Genomic DNA, 22983 nt, shown 5'->3' on the forward strand with positions numbered 1-22983 from the left:
TTAAAAATTATGCTGAATTTTGATGTTTATCTGTGATAACATCTGAAAATATTATTGCACAAAAGCTGATTAAAACAACTGCCTTTTTCATAATAAAATATTTAATAATCTTGATAAATTTTGAATTTTTGCAATTTTTAAAAAAATATTTATTTTGCCTAATTTTTAACAATTGATTATATTGTTACATGAAATTTAGTAGATGGAAAGGATATTTAAGTTTTTAATAGCACCATGAAGCGATTGGTCTATTTCCATCAGAAAGGTTCAGGTACATGATAAAAAGAGCTTAACTAAGACAATCTTGTCTTAATGCTCTGTATGCCAAATCCATTCAACCTAGAGTTGCCAAACATTTCATATACATACTTTGGAGGAAGGAAATTTGTCCTTTGTACCTATTTCTTTGAAATTTTAATTAATTAACAAATACTACATCATGTCAATTTAAATTATGTTGCTCTTTCTGGTGATAAAATTTAAATATAACCACAAAAAGAAATTCTTCCACACCTGAAGGTATTCGGATAAATCTGAATGACTAAAACATCATGACAACATTTGTGGGAATTATGGTTGAGCCTTAAAGGCCATCACATGCCACATTACAACTCTTCCTGCCTTAAGCATATTCTGTCATCAATAGGAAGTAGCTAAACTCATACCATTTTTACACCCACCGGAGTATTATGAAACAACCATAGTGCCGGAAGCTTCTCATTCACATTTTTTTCAGTGCCTTTGGAGGAGGGGGATAATTGTAAGCATAAGAATACAGACCAAAAACTACAGGAATACATAGTTCATTGAAGGGAATTATGTTATTTCAAATATAAATAAATTTTGATGCTGATGCTATTAAGACCAAGTTACAGAAAATATTTAAACTTTTAGCAATCATTAATCTTAGTGAACCAATTACTCGACAATAGCAACTAATTACAAATAATTAAAATCTATAGAAATAATCTAATTATATAATTAAAAATTCATCATACTCCTTTTATCTGACAGAAAAACTTACATTATTCAGGATATTGTATAATATAAAATTAGAATTTTTCAAAGCACTTAATAATAATAATAATAAACTTATCATAATGATTTTTTTTAAATTTCATTTACACTAATACTGAAAATACAATTACAACAAATGATCTTTTACTAAATAAGTCAAATTCTAATAAAAAAATCATACTGATAAAAATGAGGGCACATAACTAATGAAAATAATAGATTAAACAGCGAAATAGATATCATAAATATTTAATGAATTTGTTTAACAATAAGAGACAAGGCCATGGTAGCCTGGTGGTAAGGTCTTGGCTCGCGAGCCTTAGGGTTTCAGGTTTGAGATCCGATTTCACCACGGAACTATTGTGTAAGGGGGTTTGTTGTATGTTAAATCTGTCAGGGCCAAATGTCCTCTCGCTGGTATGGTGTGGAGAGGGAGGCGTCAGCTCAGGTGTCATCCTTGTCATCTGATTGCGGTTCAAAATTATGATGTCTGTCCCAAAATAGCCCTAGTGTTGCCTTACAACAGGATGTTAATATAACTAAACTTAACAATAAGATACTGTGAAACTTTATGAGTCAAAAACAAATTTCTTCATTCTTTATTTCATGTCATAAAATATTAACTTTACAATTTATATAAAAAATGGTAATTGTGTATTAAGCAATTAATTGCCAAATATATGTACTGTTTAACAATAACATAATTAAGTCTAAAATTCAACAAGGTCATCTATTTAATATACAAATATCTAAAAAATGAACCAAAATATACCTAAAATTGCCATTAATACAAATATATGGGTATCCGACATCATACCCTTCTTGGCATCATACCCAGGGAAAAAAATTTCCAAGCTTTCACTAGGTAAATTCAAACTACCAAAGAAAAGAAAAAGAAAATTATTATATTTTTAATTTACATGTAAGCTAAACAAAGTCAACCTATTAAAATCCTGCCTAACCAATTTTGGATTACCAATCCATGTCATTCTTTAACAAAAAAAAAGTTTACTTTGATATTGATGGTTTTGATTTATTACTGAACAATATGGATCTGTACATTTACAGTATATATTTTAATTTAAAATATTTACTAAATGTTTTTATTGAAAATACTTATATATTTTTATTAAAAATATTTATTTATTTTTATCTAAAATGTTTATTACGTACTTTTATTTAAAATTCAGCATTTTACATTTATATATAGAAAAATGAAATGTATCAATCTGCAATGTTCATTTATATCGCCTGGATTAACAAATGCTTGAATGGAAATGCAAAATGCTATAAGTAACTGCATTCTAATATTAATTATGTTTGAAGCTAATTGCTAAAATCTAAGATAGAAGAAACATGAAACTTTTATACATCATTGCAACAATACTTTAAATATCTCAAAAAATAATAATCCATAATATATATTTTTGATTAAATGGTAAATTTTATAAATTTTTCACTGATATTCATTTTTTCAATACTGTAATAATATTAAAACTCAAGAAAATAATACTTTCACAGAACTCTTGAAATAAGTAGAGATTTTTTACAAGTAAAATGAAATTCAGAGTCCTAAAAATTTTTTAATCATAACAAATAACAAAAAAGAATGCAACCCCTTGATAAATGAACCAAATTCATCATATATAATAAAAATAATTAAAATTTTGAATCTTAATATATGAAAAACATTTTTTAAAGAGCATACAAGCAAAACTACATTACACTTCTTCAATATAATCATCAGCAAAGTCTTGTACCTTTTGCTGTATGTTAAGAAACTGCAGGATATCATTGGCAAGATATTGATGTCAGTGATGGAACACCCACTTCTCAATACTCACAGATGACATGTCAGGAAATTAGATGACTCAAACAGGTTCTTTAAATTTAAGAAAGTGGTTATGCTCACAGGGAGTCATGTCAGGTAAGTACAGAGAGTATTCCAACACCTTCCACAATCATCATCACAAAAGATCATTTACAGCTTGTGCATGCAAACTGCCATGCAAAAAGTTGGGGAGATTGTCCCACAATAAACATGGACATTTGTGCTATACAGTTGGGTGCTGATGATGTTGTAGAAATCAGAAATAGTAGTCTGCATTGATAGTCCCTTCTTAATGCACAGCAAGCTTGATAATGATACCTTTGTAGTTCTATGCCCAGTCTTCATCTTCACCTGGCTAAGTTTCTGAAGAAACATCTATCGACATAGCAAGCCTGGGTGATGCCTTTCATTAGATTGACACTTTAATTTATCCTCATAAGCTCAAGCTCATGTCTCATAAATCTCAGTACACAAACAGTGTGCTGCAAAAATGTTTCTTCTTAATTACACAGATACCAACTAGTGCATACCAATGCCATTTCTGTATGTCAGTGAGTTAATGTAGAACCCAGTGAGAAGTTTCCTCATGTTAGAATTTTTCTTCAATATATGCCACAAGGTTTGATTACTAAACCAAACTTCAATGGATAACTTCCAGACAGTCCATTGACAGTCAGAGGAAAGGATACCACTTACGATGTTGAGAAATGAATGACAAAAAGTACAAAGAAAACCTGCAGTCTCCATCCAACCTACACTAAATATTTTTACCCATATTATAAACATCCTATATATCAATGTATTCTCACTGCAGACTTCAGATAACCCTTGATAATACAGTGAAATGCTTTCGCCACCAGTAACTTTGATTTCAATCCAGAACTGCTTATCATTTATATATCTAGTTATAACTGCTTATATATTTAGTAGAAACAATATTGCCCACTTGAAAAGCAGCAATTAACCCTTTTTACTAGATTGATGGCTTTATATTACTTTCTGGGCTACATTGCCATCATTTTATTTACAACCTTCATTATATATATATATATATATATATATATATATATATATATATATATATATATATATATATATATATGAGCCGTTTATTTTGAAAGTGGGGCAAGTCCATTTTTGAAAAAAATGGGGATGTTGGTAGTTATAGATAAAACTTGTTATGATCTTTTTATGGATAAAAATTTTAGATTCTAGTATTTGGTAGATGGAAGTTTTAACTCTTAATAGTATTTGATAATCTGTTTATTTTGAAAGTGGTGCAAGTCCATCTTAGATTGAAATTATATTTGACCAAATATATTATGGCAAAATTTAGCTCCAGTTGCTGCCTGGTGAAGCAAATGTGGCCATTTGACATCATGTCTAAAATCTAGGGTGTTTCTATTTATCTGATTTTGATATTGAAAATCAGTGATTATACAGTATTTCATAAATAATAAAAAGTATATCTTAATTTTATGTTTTGATAATAATATGTTTACTTCCATTACCGATTGATCAGTTCAGTGACAATGAAATAAATATTATTGATCACACAAATTTTTATTGTCAGGACATTCATTTCTATAGAACGATTGTGATTTTGGAGTGGAACTATCCAGTAACTATCAAATCTGGAAACCAGTTACTTTATAGTAATCCTGAGAAATATGCAAGGAATACGAAATTGTTGAAAACATAATACATTTTTAGTACACGAAATGAAACACGGAAATTTATTTTTAACCCAACCTCTGGAGAAAGTGGTTTTAAAAAGAAAGAAAAGTACTGATGGAGAAACCATGAATTGGTTAACTATATGCTGGATCAGATTTACAAGGGATGCACCATGCAAAATGTTTAACAAAACTTCGATACAGCAAGATTTTGAATTTTAAATTATTGATTTGTCAACACAACGAGGATAAACAGTAATTTCAGAAATATAAAATTATCTTTTATGTATGAAAAAAAGGAGATTTATAACATTTGAAAAATATAAGGACAAGATGGATTTATTACCATATATACCTCCTGTTCATCATGAACATTTTAAAATATGAAGTCCTGAATTAAATTCAATTTAATTTAATTATATTTGGGTATAAACTGAAAATGTATAATTTCATTAAAATTCTTAATAAAACTGAATTGGTTTTTGTTGTTATATTTTCTACAAAAATATTCTTTGTTTTGTTTCACTTTTTATCAAATGGTTAAATATTTATAAAAATTTGAATAGTATTTTGTTTTTATTATTTAAAAAAAGGCTGATGCAGCTGAAATATATTCCAATTAAATGTACGTTTACAATAATTCATTAATTTTGAAAGTACATTTAGTTATAATAAAACTCTTACTTTTTTTAGTCAGCACTGTAAACATTATTGGATAATAAACTTACATTACCTGGTACCACAAAATACAAGAAATATATTTATTAATACTTGCAATATTTTTAAATTTAATGAAATGCAAAGTTTAAAATATCTCCCAATAACAAAAAATGAACTTGCCCCATGAACCCCCCCCCCACACACACACATATTAGTAATAACTTTGAAACTTTAAACGTAGCAGTAATGAATTTTATCTATACTTGTGTATTAACCATATACCAGTAATTTATCACATAAATGTCAAAGATGTCTTATTTATTGTAATTAGTGATAAACTGCAAAAAATAAAAGTGTCATATTAAAATTTAATTATATTGGCCATTGACATGTAGTTAAACCTGAAGTTTGCTATAGAATGCAGTACTGGCTAAAATTCAACAACAGAAAGCAGTTCATACATAAGTTCTATTTCACCTTAGACCTCATTTCCCCCCATAATGAGAAAAATGGAAAGAGTACTTTACAGGAATCAAATTGAAATAATATTTATTTTTGCAATTTTTCTGTTTCTTAATAAAACTACTACTTGAAATTGGAGTGTCATGATGCATACTCCATTTTATATAAAGCGGGGAGGGGGGGGCTTATTTATAAATAAAGCAAATGACATAAAATTAAGAATTAATTTTAAATTTATTTCATTGAATTCAGTTTTGAAATGAAAAAAATTAAAGTAGAGAACAAATTGTTGATCATCAAATTTCTTTTTTTTAAATAAGATTAAATAAGATAAGATTAAAATCATTAATTTTTGCATATGAATTTTTAACCAATTCCAAAATTTAGTTAACTGAATAATTTTTATATTGATACAAGAAAACTAATACGGTTTTAAAAAAATTTTAAGTTAGTGTTTACTTACCTCAAATTAGACGATAAATCATTTAACAAATCAATATAATTTTTATCAAAACCCTTAGCTATGTAATATTTTATAATCTTTAAGCCCTCTTTTAGATGTGTACGTTTTTTTCGAACAGTATGGAATACAGACTTCATTATCTGGAAGAAAAAAAGAAAAAAAATAATAATAAATATTTAAATCCTCCTTTAAAAATGGCACTACAGAGGGGGGGAAAACATAATTGTATTTTTTACTAATATGCTGCTAAATTAATAACTCATAAAATAATAAAGATATAAACAAACTTATGGCATTTATTGATGGAATAACTCATATATTTTCCTTTTCAGGTTTGAATATTTTTACTTTTGTAAATATCGTCTGCGCGTGTGGTTAATTTCAGATAATTTAATTTTCCAGTCTAAATATCTGTACTTTTCTAAATATTGTCTGCTTATTAATTGCGTTTTTCTCTCTTTTGTTTTTGGCAACTATTGCAATGTTATGTTTACTTTTGATGTGTTTGTTCTATGTAGTACTTTTGTATGTGATGTTTTATTCGAGCGGATATTAAGAAGAATGCATACACCACAAGAGAAAGCACAGATTTTATGGTGGTTCATAGAAACGAAATCGATAGTGCAAGCACAGAGAAATTTCAGAAGAATTTACCAAAAAGATCCTCAATCCAAAAACAGCATCTTGCGGTGGAAAAAGAATTTTCTAGAAATTGGAAGTATCGCAGATAAGAAACGTTCCAGACGTCCTTGCACAAGTGATTTTGATGTTGAGCGTGTCAGAGAGACATTTTTACACAATCCTAGAATATCTGTGAGATCAGCGGTAACATAATTGGATGTGCCAATTTCGATGATGTACAAGGTTATTAAGAAAAAATTAAGACTGCATGCATACAAAGTTCAAATTGTTCAAGTTTTGGAACCGAACGATAGGCCTAGGAGGATGGCCTTTGCAGCAGATATGCTAAGGAGGATAGAAGATGCTGCTGATTTTCTGAAGAGCATATTCTCCGATGAAGCATCCTTTCATGTTTCTGGCATTGTTAATCGCCATAATGTGCGCAAATGGCTCTGTGGATGCCGACATGCTTGTCGCTACCTGGCGTGAAATTGACTATCGACTTGATATTCTCCGTGCGACGAAGTGGGCGCACGTGGAAGCTCATTGACAAGGGTCATGAAACTTTTTGAGTCTATTTAACCATTTATGTTATTAATTTAAATCTATCTTTATTATTTTATGAGTTATTAAACATCAAAATGGGTCCAGGACTTTATAAACACCCTGTATAATGAAATCTGGAAATTTCTGAATACATTTAAAACTACGCACAAAAGCATGACAGAAATAAAATGTCAGCACTACTTTTTATAACCCATCTAAAAAAGATGAATAAGTTTCAATATGAAATTCTATAGAAGTTTAGCTTATTCAAAAATACATAATTTCATACAATGCATAGAATGAAATTATGTATTGCTGGATTACATATAGTGTGCTATTATTGCACGCTGTATGTAGAATTTTGGAATTAATGATTGCTTTGATATGATTGCTTCAGTACCTTGAAATTAACATTAAGCATTCAATAAGTATTTTCGCATAATATGAAAAGGAGGAATAGAAGAGAAAAAGCAGAAACTTCACTACCATTAACTATGGATTATGAATTACATTTAAAATTGTTAAGACCTACACCATGAGGTGTCTATTGGAATGTAGAAAAAAATTATATAGTAAAGCAAAATTTGAAACTCAATTGGGGAGGGAAAAAAAATCTTTTTCTTTTTATATGATTTTATATCATGTTCAATTATTCTAAGAAGCTTATGCAAGCAATGCTTTAGCAAATATTTTAAATTTTTTAATCTTTAAAATTTTTTCAATATAATAGGATTAACATATGAAAATCCTTCTGATTTGTATATTTTAAATTTTTCCAAAATGTCCTTCAGATTATAGTTGTTTGATTTTTAGCATCTTACTATTCAAAATAATTATATCATTTGAGTATTATTAGTGTTCTTTGTCATACAAAGATAAGATTGCCATAAAAACACAGCACCTTATTTTATATGATATCAGATGGGGTATATAATTGAAATTAATGGAGAAAATACCAATATTTTATCGTTTATAAGAGTGCACAAAAGATAAAACAGATTCAATTACATTATTTTTCAGTATTTCAAAATTTTTAGCACTGAAAACCCAACAGATCTCGATTAAGCACATAAATTTTAGGATCATATAATCATGAATTTCACATCATAAAAATTAAGCAGACACTTATAAGCTTGATGTTAAATAATATCATCACTAAGAAAGGTAAGAAAAGTTACATAATATATTAAATATACAAATATTTAATGAAAATAATTAAATAATAAATGTAATGAAAAATATAACAATATGCAGTTTCATTATTTTTTGAATAACAAGATGCCTTATAGAAAAACTTAAAACTTTTGATGAAAATAATCTTTGTAATAAAAAAAAATAAAAAAAAGTCTTAATAATTTAAGATGCACAATAAATAATGAAATAAAGCTTTTAAGCAATTTAAAACAAAAAAACACAAAAGATTAAATTAGTTACCAAATATTTTAATTAGTCAAATGTATAAAGACTTTACTGAAAAGTGAAAACTTACTTTGTCTATATGCAATGGTACAGCATAATTATCTTTTAAATTGAGTTTCAAAGCAAGTGAAGATGTTAAAGATTCATACTTAAGCTGCAAAAAGACATATACAGTAAAATAAATTAGCTAATGAATATAATTTTTCATAATAAAAATTTAATATTTTAATTAACAGACCGCTGAATAATTTCTTAGTATTTTCTTTTTCTTTTTTTTATAATGAGAATTCATTATTGAATATTTAAACAACACAAATTTAAGTGGTCAAGATTGGAAAATGCTCATCATTTAATTATTCTGATGTAATTTTTTATCAGCTTTTATAATATAAATTTTATTACTGTTAAAAAGTTTAAATTTCATAAGCAAAATTTTTAATAACCTTCAATGGCAGTATAGAATATTGGATGAAAACAGAAAATGAAAAAGAAATTTAGTTCATAGCAGTGAAAAGCCTGTTTTCAAAATACTTATAATCCCACTGTGAAGTAACGTCGGGAATGCTATTTCAGAAGGTAAATTTGAAATAGCATTTTGAAAATATTTAAATTACAAGATTGATAATAAAAATGCAGCCTTTCTATACAACAAAAAAATAATGTTTTATATATGGTGGATTTAATATGTACTAGGTTTGCTTGTTTGTTTGTTTATATATATATATATATATATATATATATATATATATATATATATATATATATATATATAAAAGAATTCTGTGTGATTAAATTCTTGGATATTTACTTCGAATATCTAAAATTACCCCAAAATTATACATAATAACAATATATTTTTTCCTCTATCAGATAAAACAACTGTTTCAATAGCGTTTCGTTACACTTCAACTTTAAAGAAAAAAAAATTTGTAATTATAATTACTATAGCAAAAATTTAGATGAAATAAATATAACAGATTGTTACTGTAACAAAGAAAACTTTAAAGATTTTATAGATGTAGATAAAGGTCATATTATTACAGGTAATTTAAAAATTATTGAATCCAACTCTTTAAGAGATTAAATGGGAAGAGGAACTAAATTTAGATTAAGAGAAAAAATAAATCATAACAAAATTTTGATTTCTATTGGATGTTTTTATTGCTAAATTATATAGAAAATACCATTGGCCTGCGGAAGATTTCGGAGAATGGAAAGTGAGAATTTTACAGAAAATTAAAATAAAAATGAATACTGATTTTGGCAGATCTAAAGAACGTGGGTTTTATTTTAGTAAAGCATTAAAAAACGAAATAAAAAATTTTAAAGAAAAATGTGTTATTACTGTTATAGATAAATCAGCAAACAATTTCTGTTTAATTTGTAAATATTATTATAAAGAACTTTTAATTAATGAATATAACTCTAACGCAACTTATATGTTAAAGAACACTGGGAAAAAGGAATTAGATAAAAGAATTCTAGCTTTCGCAAAAAAAAAAAAAAAAAACCAAAATTAAAACTTGCTCTCTAAACTACCCTTATTTATTCCCAACAGTTACATTTCATAAAAATCCATTAAAATTGAGATTCATGACTTGTAGCACTGGCAGTTATAATTACTATACGGGAAAACATTTCTTTAAATACTTAAAAGTTATCCTGGACAAAATAAAAGATGAAGATAACTTTATAATTAATAGTAACAAAGAAGTATTGGATTTTCTTAAAGATAACAACATTAATAAACTTAATACATTTGATTTCGAAAATTTATACACCAATCTACCTCATGAAAAATTAATAACTGTCTCTACTTTTATATATGACGATTATTTAAATAAGATGTTATTCCTAAAAATAACTGCTAGAATTATATAATTTAAATATTACCGAAAATTATGTTTTTAATGGAATTAATTTTTATATACAATTAAAGGGCATTCTAATGGGAACATAACAGCTTTCTCAAGTGCTTTGGCCAATATTTTCCTACATTATTATGAGAAAAAAATTATTAAATATAATTTAATAAATGGGTGGAGGTATATTGATGACCTACTTTTGATAAACTTCGACAATACTAATATTGTTACTAATTGCTATCCAAAAGATTTAATTCTGGCAGAAACAAATAAAAATCAACTTGAGGCTACCTTTCTGGATTTAAAAATCGAAATTGCTACTGATAAAACAATAGTTGGTATCTACAATAAAAGGGATGAATTCAACTTTAAAATAACAAAACTATGTAACTATCATTCCAATCTAAACTCTAAAATTTTCAAAAATCTAATTTTCTCACAAGTTTACAGGATCAAAAGGATTTGTAATAATAAAAATTCCTATATTGAAGCATCAAATAACCTCATTAAAAATGAATTTCCTAGAAATTACTGTAATGTCAACTTTTTAATTAAACAAGGTATGGTTTGGGATTAATCCTTTACCTAAAATAAAAATAGAACTTTTCTTGCATATTAAATCACTCAATAGATGGCGCTGGGAATCTACAATTATTTTTCACCTTAAATACGTTAGCTTTGTGTTTTTAAAAAGCGGGAATCACAATCGTTAGCTTAAAATTTCCTTGCCTACTGCTGGTATGTCCTTTCCTTTTTGTTTTTTTTAATGGTTTAAGTGTTATTTTGTGGTATTTTTGTTTTTATTGTTATTTTTGTTATTGTATTTTTACTTATTAGTGGTTATTTTCTTCTAATTTGTTGTTTTGTATTTTCCTTTATGTTAAAATGGTATATCTCTTGGGCCTAATTTCAGGGGATTTTCGGGTCACGAGGAATCATTATTAGACCTTCTTGTCTGCATTCCTTCACAGAAAAAATCCCTTTTTTTGAATCCCTGCCTGAGGGTGACCCTTGAAAAAGTCTTCAGGCCGGATTCTTTTTTTATTTGGTTTATTTGATTTTCCTATTAACTTGAATTTAATACTTATATATATATGAAGTTCAGACTACCAAAAGACTTGCAAACTACAATAGGATATATATTTCTTGTGACTAACAATAAGAAGCAATTAAAACAGTGAAAATGCTTGCTTGCTATTTTAGCAAAATTTAATAATTGCAGCAATATGTATATTTATGTGGTAAAGTTAAAATAAATAAAAACTAAATTAAATTAATTTTTAATAAAATATATTAATATTTTAAATACATTGATTTATATTACCTAATGCAGAGAAAGTCAAAATTAATAGCTTAGGAAGAGTTTTACAGCCTAGGAAGAGTTTTACTACCATTACGGGACTAAATTTTTTCAATGAAAATTAAAACACAAGCTAACCAATTTTTATGAAATTGAATCATTAAATGATAAGCATCAGAATACATGCCAATTAGAATCAAAATTAATCAATAAAATTCACATAAATCCAAAAGGAACAAAACACAATCATTTTGAAAAAATTATTACATTTCATAAAAATATGAATATTACTTTTATTTAATAGGGATAAGAGTAAACATAATATACTGACAAATGTTGAATTGATTTAATTTACCTTAATTTTGATATCAACTGCAAATTATGTTAAAATTTATTTCCTAGGATTCCATTAATAAAATTCAGTTATTTTTTTTAAAAGATTATTATGATTAAGTAAAAAACTAATGCAAATTGAGTACATATGAGGATATTATTAGTGCAAATGAGTTAAAAACTTACCTTTTTCATTTTTATATGATAATCAAAATAAGACTATAAAGGAAATAATAAATACAACAGGGTTGCCACTGAAATCTGGGGGGAAAATTCCCTATGTTTTTTCTGTGCGTATATTTCACGATACGAAGAAATGCAAAAAATAGCACTCATGCGCTGGTTATAATGGAATATGTTTTAACACTTTCAACGCTACCGACAACTCCATGAAAAGACAAATATCGATTCTTACGGCTGTTGACAATTTTTTTAATAAAAAAATTTTTTTTAAAAAAAGTAAAGGTGTTCTTCAGATATGTATGAGAAAATTCAACCTATTTAAAATGACATAAAAGAGACAAATTTTAGCCCACAGAAACCTGTAATTGGAAGTATCTGAAAGACAATATATCTCGTCGATAGCGTTGAAAGTATTAAGGAATGGAAGAAATAAGAAAAGGAAGCAACAATTTAACATTATTGAAAATAATAGCATATTAAAAGATTTATATTTACATACAGAAGAAAATTTTCTTTTCTTTATGTATCATCTAGAATTTAACAAGATAAAATTTATGTATTCAAGGGAGAGCGAATATATTACCTCTCATATACTTTAATTATAAATCACACAAAATTAAGGATTTGGTAGATAAAACAAAATATTTTTTTTCCATCATGATACAAATTATTTAATGATTACTTAACATAAAACAGTACATATCAAGGTTACTTTTAAAAAAATTTATTTATTCAAGTAATAGGGCACCACTTTCAGCAAAATTTTTCAGCCATCAATTTCATGGTGCTAATGGACCTAATCCGTAAGAAATAAGGTACTACATTTTGGTATGGTCTAAAATACAGAAAGAAAAAAAAAATTCAAAGTAAATTTACTTAATTTTGTTAATTCATGTATTTGGCCATCAACTTTTGTAGATTTTTCAGCAATCAGTTTCATAGCGCTAATAAGGTACAATATTTGTGTACGGCCTAACATATATTGTTTTAGCCATTTCACTTTCAGTGAACATACGTAAAAAAATATTTCCAATATATCATTGAGTGCATTAAAAGACGAATGTGACAACGTTTTAATACCCAAAGAATTGGATTTAAAGTGACTGTTCTGGAACTAAAAAGTTCGAAGTCTGTTTATTTTCGGACGTTTTCGGTATATCTTCTTAGAAAGCGGGCAGTACACGGAACTTCTCGAACCCATTCAGCAAACTCAGGATTGATTGATTTTAATCCATCCAATTCATATTAAATACGGATCTTAAGCAGCTCATTGTTTGAAAAAATTCTCTAATCTAGTTTGACTAAGCTCACGGTTTCTCAAATAATAAACAAACCACTCATTAAATTCAAGTATGGTAGACTAAATACCATCGTGCTGCTTCCTCAGATTGAATATTACTAATCCCACCAGAGAAATGTATTCGATTCCTTCATGCAGTTACAGCAGCAGACGTCTCGAAGTCTCGAGCACGATCATTAGCTTCAATTAGGGAATCTGACGGAAAAAGAACAACTGTTTCGTAAATCAAAACTAGAATGACCTATAAAGAAAAAAAAAGGGGGGGGGGGTAGAAAATAGGCGAGTTTCCGATTACACAACCGCGAATGGTATTGTTTCGTTTTTGGAAGCTATAACTTTTGATTTGTTGTAATCTTTAGATATCAGCATTTTTTAGATGGGGAAAAACAATTAAGAAATTTAAAATTCCCTGTATTTTCCCTGTTCTTATGAAAATCTTCAAATTTCCTTGCATTTGTTTCGGTTTTTTAAAAGACGATTTTTAAATTTCCTGTGTTTTTCCGGTTTTCCAGGTTCTCCCGGTGACGTGACAACCCTGATACAATCACTTGTATTATAAATAGTAACGTAACCACGGGTAACTTACCTTTTTTCATTTTTATATGATAACCAAAATAAAACTATAAAGCAGAATTAATAAATACAGTTACTTGTATTAAATGCTTCTCATTTAAAATGATACATTATCATAGTAATAAAAACTATCCCATTTACTCTCATATTAATAATACTGCTTAGAATGAATTCAGACAGATATTAACCCGAAATAATTATTTAGACCTTCATCTTCTTAAATATAAGCATGGCAATAGTACAAAAACAAGAAATGAAATAATCCAAAGAGGAAAAATGAATTAAATCTTTTTCTTAATATCACTTAGCCATTATGTGATTAGATGAATGCACTTCAGATTCAATGTACCAAATGAAGACAGACTTTTCAAAGCTAATTAACAGTAAATGAATGAATGAATACAATGTTTTCCAAAGTGTTCGCGCATTGTTTTAAAGAAATGTTGCTCTATCCAATATTAGAAATCAACACTTCAAAATGAGAATTTCTTAAAGTAATATCTATAAGTTTTCTTCAACAATATTTCATTAAATATTTTAAGAGAATACACCCCCCCCTCGAAAATCAATAATTCAAAAGAAACAAATTTATTTCATAAAAATATTCGTATACTTTAAAGGAATTTAAACATATTAATAAATATTATAACGTTTTGGTCAATCAGGGTGCGTAGTGTGAAATGGATGCAAAAATTAAGCACTTTTAAGCACCTTAACGAAAAAAATTAAGCACTTTCGCACATGCATAAATACATAACCTCAAGAATTTTCTACTCAAAGAATTTTTCTTTGTTTTATAATTTATAGTTTTTATGGAATTTTTTTTAAAAAAAATATCCATTTTTAAATTTTAATCTTTGATTAAAAACAACTTTTTAAATTTTAATCTATATTTATATGTTGCATTCAACCTCATCTTTTATTTAAATTGGCAACATTTTATCTTCAGCAATAATTAATACAAAGGAACTCTGAAAATGTGAATTAAGAGCAAATTGAATAAAATCAATATATGTCACAAATATTAAAGATTCAAATAATTGGTAAATTCGATAAAAAAATGGGTTTACAAGACATCGGGTGAAAAAAAAATTATGCTAATTATACGAAGAAAAAAAAAAGGGGGAAAAAAACCTATATCAATTACATATTAGTTCAGAAAATTTAATTTATTAATACTATATAATGCTAATAGATTTTTTATCAGAATAAATTTAAATTTATGTTAACATTTTTTTAAAAAAAATCAAAAAATATAATTAAGTAACTTCTACGTCTTAATAATTTTTAATTTTTTATGTGTACAATTTTAAAAAATGTACACACAAAAAGACTGTCCTTCCCTCCTAATTTCTAAAATACTCAACTCAAATTTTAAAATTAAAAATGACAAAAATCTGACAGTATTATTTTGTATTAATAAATTAAATTAAGTAATACATACAGCTTTCATTTTAACGGTATTTTTTATTTAAAAGAATTGATTATATAAGACATTTCTATTCATATAAATATTTATATGAATAGAAATAATAGAAACAAGAACACTATTATTACAGATAATTAGGTAGATAAGTAGAGAAACATTATTATTACATCTAATTTTACATTTTTTTAAAAAAATTTCTCATTGACAAGTTCAGATTCTACATCTTATACAAGTCCCCCTCCCCTTTCTATTCTTCTTTGAGTGTTGTTGCACTTCTCTACGAGTGAAAATCCTTTGCTTCATTAGCTTTTTATGAATGTTCTTTAATTTCTACAGTGTATAGTATATGTGCGTTGCTGAATATACTCAAGGGAAAGTCAGTAGCATTAATTTTCTATTTTTCGTAGTCGTTCAAAAGATCGCTTAAAACAACATATTAACGAGAATGGTGACTGAATAAGTAATGGACTTCATAGTAATCAGAATAAAAGTAGTTAAATATCATAAATATCTTTCATGTACGCTTTTAGAACAACTTTCCCATGTCTGAAGTATATATTTCTTTTACGCGCCATACTGTATTTTTATTTTTCGTGGAGTGGAGCTAATCTGCCTAACACAAAGAGTTGAATAGAAAGTTACCAAGCATAACTAAAATAAATTATTCATTTTTTAGAACACTAATTGTAAAAGAAGTTCAAACGTTTTTCGAGTTGCAACCAGTTCGGCATATTTCGTATTTCGCTCTTTCGGAATAACAATTCCAATATTTCAATATACGCCGGTGCTCATTGTTGAAAAAAGGAGCGAAAAAAGAAGTTTCTTACGCATTATCTTAACATGGGTTGAAACGCCTGAATTCCTTCTGCGAATGTTTTCCTTTCGTCGGTTTTCTTTTTGATATATCCAGTAAACAAAGATTTATGACTGTTTTCGATTTATCTTATTCATTGCCTGTGGAAACAAAAAGGAATATCATCTTTGCACTTTTCGAGAAAATTAAGCACTTTTAAGGACCTTCTTCCCAAAGTTAAGCACTTTTAAGGTGCTTTAAAATGATTTTCAAATTTAAGCACTTTTTAAAGACTTTTCATGACGCTACATACCCTGAAAAACATCAATTTCCATTCGCCTAAAAATATTCAACGACTAGCCTCAAAAATTTACATAAGGAAAAATCTGAACCAAAAAACTCTCTTCTATGGGTACCTGGCCACTTTGGTATCGCATGGAACGAAAAAGCAGTCAAGGAATATAAGCCATTCATAGAGAGGATCTCCTCGGAGGATACGATCTCCAATCTGAGAAAGAAATCTACCGAAATCGCCTCAAATAATTATCACAGGAGCAAATATCTACCTTTGATCGGGGATTTCCAAAACATCAGCACAATCACTAATTGGACTAGAAGTAGGATTCAAGATAAACTTATTGCACGGGTGATTTGCAAAGTGATCATTACTCCAAGTCTTCTTCATAGGTTCAATCTCTCAGACAACACCTTGTGCATCAAATGTAACGAAGACAACGAAATTTCCCACATTTTGTTAAAACGCTCAAAATATAAATCTACAGAGAAGCGATCTGGAAAAAATTCAACATCAAACATTTTATTTGCCTTTCTTTTGTCTCAAGCACTCGCAAGCAACATCATCTAAACATCTTCCTTCAAGCCCTCAAGTATTTTGATATCCATTAACAGTAACTTTCTCGCTCCAATGGAATAACAGCTTTTGTCGCTATACCCCTTACTGTTTATATTCAAGAATACTAAGGCGATATTTTTCTGCATGTGTTTCATGTTTTCTTGTGAAATAAAGCATTTTTATTTTTACTGAGTCTATTATGCTTTTTGCACCCATGGGAAGGATTTCCACACCAATAAATAATCATATCAATGAACTGATTGCTTGATTGAAAGTGACACACAATTACCTATGTGTGACTTCCGTTTGATGTAGAATTTTATGCCTTCAAGTTCAATGTCTATCTTTTATTTTAAAGTTCATATTACAGTTAATACTACCAGCATCAACAGATATGATATAGAAAGTTCAGAAAAAGGTGCATTATAGATGTGATGTAGATTGATTAACTAGAAAGGCATATATTTTCATATTAGGATTGAGCATATGTTTTCATATTAGGATTGAGCATATATTTTCATATTAGGATTGAATTAGAAGAATGCATTTCTCTAATAAATATTCCAGCTATCTAAGTAGCAAAACTGAAATCAGGGTTTTTAAAGGTCAGGGTCAGGATATTTACTTTTAAAAAAGTACCTTAAAACGTAATTAATCAGGTAATACCATACCTGCAAAATAATTCAGCAAATCCCACTACGATGAAGTAAATACACTCAAAAAGGTAAGAACTGAGCAAGCATCTACTTACCTTTGGGGCTAGTAAGGGGCAAAGAATAAATTTCTTTAAATATAAAATCCTTTATAATACTGACTATATCATTTTAAAATATATTTGAATGGAAGGAAGTTTCAATACCTTATGTTTTTAGAAAAAAAATTCTTGGTACAAAATAAAAATAAGGGACTTGAAATAATGATGCCAAATATTCCAGGAAATTCAGAAATTTGGAACCACTGTTAAGAAAATGATAAATAAAGTAAAATAAAAATGTTAGGTTCATAAAAGAAATTAAAACAACCACTAAAATAAAACTGAATATTCACCTTCCAAATATTTTTATATCACAATGTTTTGCACCAATTAAGGTATCTAATTAACTTAAATTAAAAAATGACTAATTTGATCAAATGATATTAATATAAATGATAAAAAGAGGCTAGAAAATTCCATAATAGCAATTTGAATTAATTTTTTTTTCTCTGAGTAAGAAATAAAAAATAAATGTTAGTTATCAATGCTTATTTTCTCCTGAACCCCCCTCCCTCCTTATTCTAAAGTAGAATCTGCCGTTATGCAAGCTGCCAAAGTTGTGCACGCGTCAGATGCTAGACTTTTACATAACATGCATTCTACATGATTGAAGAGCCTTCCGCTGTTGTTCCTAATTTTCCTTTCTGTTCATAATTAATCATTTATTGTAATATCTACAATAGAGTTATTGTAATGTCTATAGCCTAGGTCTGTCTATAGCCTGTATAATAAACGCTTTTGATGTTTTTCAATTTTTGCTATGTAAATCTCCAACAATGCTTATGGGCCTAGGAGCAACCCAAATAGCAAAATGAAAGCAGCGATTGTAATACAACAATACAGCAAAAACGAAATTGCGAAACACGTGCTTTCGATACCTGAACTGTCAGTCGCAACAAAATGGCTAAATTAACAGCCATCGAAAAACTGGCTAAGGACAATTTTGATACCTGGAAGCGTCAAATCGAAGTAGTTGTAATTAAGAGTAACCACTAGGATTATGTCATCGGAAAAGAAGCATTAAAAAAAATGGACTGTTGCTTATCGACAAGCTCTCGCGGACATTATTTTGTCTATTAGCCAAGTGACTGTGCCATGTCAAGAATTGTATCACGTCAAATGATGTAGAGAATAAGCTGAAAGTTATCTTCGAATCTAAAGGTTCTTAAAAAGGCTTCTCTCTTAAAGCAACTATTGTTCCGAAAAATAACTTGACATGAAACTATAAGAAATCACCTAACAGAATTTTTTTTAAAACTACTACAACCTGAAAGAAAAGCAACTCGAAATCGCCGATGATTTTATATCTATTTTACACCTGTACAGCTTCCCGGATTATTTTGAAAACTTTAGATGTGCCATCGAATCCAGAAATGAACTGTCTAATCTTGAAAAAAATTGCTGGAAGGATTCGAAGCTCAAAAAGGAATAAATCCAGCATCACAGTGCATTCTATATTCTTCAATACAAAGAGATTTGAAAATGAACTCTGAAAACTGGAATTCAAATCAAAACAAAGGATCAAATCAAAAGAAATCTGAAGTATAACTACTGTTCAAAGCCTGAACATTACTCTATTAGCACAAAATGCCCAAAGAAATTTTTTCGATATCTACTCGATATTGGCCGGCATTCAGAATGTCGGATAACATCGTGAATATATCATAGAATATCTAATAGGGAAAACTTTTGAAAGTCGAAAGAAAATAGCCAATAGAAAACATGCATTTTAAAACTATAATTCATCCATGTTAACGAAAACTGAAGAAAATGCAACATTTGCTATTTCTTTCAATAAAGGCTATATTGAAAGTAGTACAAATTCTTGGTGTTTAGACAGCGATGCTAGCTCTTATATCTGAAAGAATGAAAAACAGTTCAGCAATATGTACAAAAAAGCAAACTGTTTCGTTAAACTTGCCGTGAAAAAAGTTGGTGTAGTAACCAGCAAAAATTCCATTAGTATTTAAATTTAAAATGCAAAAACAGAACAATTTTTCCGAAGAATGTGTTGTGCGTTCCTGAATAAAATGTAATTTGATTTCAATATCTATAGCAACGAAGAACATCAAACGCGTGTTATTTTCTCTGAAAAAGAAACTAATTATTGAATCTGACGGAACTGTACTGATGACAGCAACCAGCAATGGCGATTTATATTACATAGAACCAAAAGTCGAAACGGTGGCAATTGTCACTAAATTCCAAAAGTGGCGTCAAAAATTCGATTATCTGAACGAAAATGATCTGAAGAAATTAAAGACTGAAAGAATGGTGCGATGATTAAAATTAAATATCGGACTGTAAAAGATCGGTATGTAAAGGGCTGTAAAATTTGTATCCAGTCAAAAGAGACTGTTAATCCTTTTTTAAAAAGAATCTAAGTTTAAAAGACTTTTACAACTTGTGCATTCCGACGTCTGTAGACCTATGTAAGCACCATCAATGTCAAATTTATACTATTTTATTACCTTCATTGATGATAAATCAAAATACATATTGATAAATTTCCTCACAACCAAAGGATAGAATATTACGATGTAGAATTTGAAAATGTTCTTCTAAAACAAGGAATAAGAAGAGAAAAATTATTGCTATTCTAACCGTACAAAGAAAAAAGTGGTACAGCCGAACCATTGAATAGTACAGTTCTGTAAACTGCTAGATGTCTTCTAATTCAATCAAGATTAACTCCTCACCTTTGGGAAGAAACAATACATGAGACTTCATCCACAATCATTCTCCTTCCAAATGCAGAGTGGAAAATAAAACTAGTACGAAATCTTTTTGGGGATCAAGCTATTTGTGTTATAATTCAGAATCTTCGAACAAAAAAGAATACATTCTGAACAAGCATAAAGAAAAATTCGATCTAAGATTAAAAAAAAACACAGATTCATTGAATATTCCACTAAAGCCTATCGTCCATACCGAAGAAACGATAAGAAAACGAAGAAAGTGGTAAGTAATAAGCCGTGATGCTCGTTTTATCTATGAGTTCGAAATCTAATTTCTATCCAATGACGTAGAATTTATGATTCATGCTAAAATAAAAAATAATTTAACTTCTAGTACTGGAAAAAAAGGAAGATAGAACAGCATCAGACTTAGTGAATCAATTAGCAATAAAAAAGAAAAAGTCAACTTCTGAATTCGAAAATGATACCAGAAATACTATGCCTCTGGAAGACCAAAGATTTTGAGATCCGGAAATATAGTGCAACTGAAGAAACAATAAAACTGAAGAGGTTTCATTAAATTCCAACTGTTTTGAATTAAATGCTACTGTTGAAGAAACTTTGATAGGCCTTAACAGCAATGTTTGGAAGAAAGCGATAAAGATTACATTTTAATTATGCAATAAGTATGGACTTTAGAATCAAGACCTAATAATCTATAAATAGAAAACGATAATGTACATGGCACAGAAATCGCTTTTATTACTTATTACAAAAAGGCAGCAATGGAATGTAAACATATCGATGTACGAGTTTCAGCAGACTGTTTTATTCCGTGTTTTTACTGCTGCTCTTAATTTAACATTTCGCTAATTAAATAAAATTATTACATTATAAATACTACTCGCCTTGTCAAACACTTCATTCAGTCCGAAGAAATTAAAAAAGAATTCATAAAAGAAATTAAGAAATAACCATTAACTGGCGTTTAACAACCGAGAGTGAAAGTAGGCTTAAACTCGCTATGACTTACCTACAGGACTAGATGACGGTAAAAGTGAAGTTTAGTGAGCCCCTTGCTGCGCCAAGAATGCCAAGTCGCCAATAAAGATGGCTGACAAAGTACATAAACTTCTGCAGAGCAGTTATGATTACCACTTTCTGCAATATAATTATAATTTTTTACTGATAAGTATTTTTTTTTTTTTTCAGACTGGTGCAGCCGGCTGTTGGGTGCAGAGAAAAAGTTAGAGGATGCGATGCCTCAGGCATCTGTAAACGGCACCGGGCAGACTTTTTTAACTTAATCCTACGGCTTCGCTAGCAGCGGGAGCGTGAACCTAGTAGCTTCGCTAGCACTTTGAACATAAGGACTGTGTGGATAACAGAAACAGTGCATAATCAAAAGAAAAGAAAGAACGGATAAATAAGCAGTCGAAAATTCTCCATACAAAATTTCAAACAAGCATCCTTTTCCCAACTTCATCAACTCGTAAAAAAATATATTCCACTCACCCTTCATCCATTCTGTCGGTTCGAAATACTTCGATATCAAATCATTCTGCATACAAAATTTCAAACAAGCATCCTTTTCTAACTTCATCAATTCGTAATATTATATATATATATTCCACTCACCCTTCATTCATTCTGAGGTTCGAAATATTGTCTTCCATCCCATTTACCCAACATCCATTCTTGCGCAATTGCCGACATAACAAATTATCAAGGGTACCAACCGTTAGAGCTCCAAAAGAATTACGAAAACTGCGAAGAATTCCATTGCAGCTGACTTTTAAAGTAAAAATGCTGACGATTTCGTAAAGTAAGAAATCAGACGATTTTTTAAAGCGCATACTGACAATCAAAAATTGCAAAAGAACAAATATTTTCTGTTCGCATACACATTAAAAATAAAATTGCAGTGTCTTATTAGTTGTAAAAAACTTTTAATTATAATAAAGGACAAAATTAAAATCTTTAATCGATATTTTTTTATTATTTTTAATTTAACATTTTTCATAAAATAGTTGTAGTTCATATACAACTCAACCATTGTAAAAAATAGTAAACAAAACAGCATTAGGGTTGCAAGATGAGCGTTTCGTTGGGTTGTCATATTGGCGACAAACTCGGGGGGGGGGCACACTAATCTTCACTTTAACGTAGATGACTTCCAAAACTATTAATTTCCCCCAAAAGTTTTTACATTATCTTAAAACTCAAA

At 28.6% G+C, this 22983-nt stretch overlaps 1 protein-coding gene across 2 annotated transcripts in view; it reads right to left on the bottom strand.

Annotated features, from left to right (window-relative positions):
- The window catches only part of LOC129976676 (transcription-associated protein 1-like), a 273583-nt gene that overhangs the window by 161855 nt on the left and 88745 nt on the right, over positions 1–22983 (bottom strand). For both annotated transcript variants that reach the window (XM_056090373.1, XM_056090371.1), the window contains exons 25-27: positions 8766–8849; positions 6110–6249; positions 1790–1893 (exon numbers count right to left, since the gene is read on the bottom strand). In XM_056090373.1, coding sequence (XP_055946348.1) covers positions 1790–1893; positions 6110–6249; positions 8766–8849 — 328 coding nt within the window. The remainder of the gene's footprint in view (positions 1–1789; positions 1894–6109; positions 6250–8765; positions 8850–22983) is intronic.

This window comes from Argiope bruennichi, chromosome 7, assembly GCF_947563725.1.
Source record: "Argiope bruennichi chromosome 7, qqArgBrue1.1, whole genome shotgun sequence".
In the NCBI taxonomy this organism is placed as follows: domain Eukaryota; kingdom Metazoa; phylum Arthropoda; class Arachnida; order Araneae; family Araneidae; genus Argiope; species Argiope bruennichi.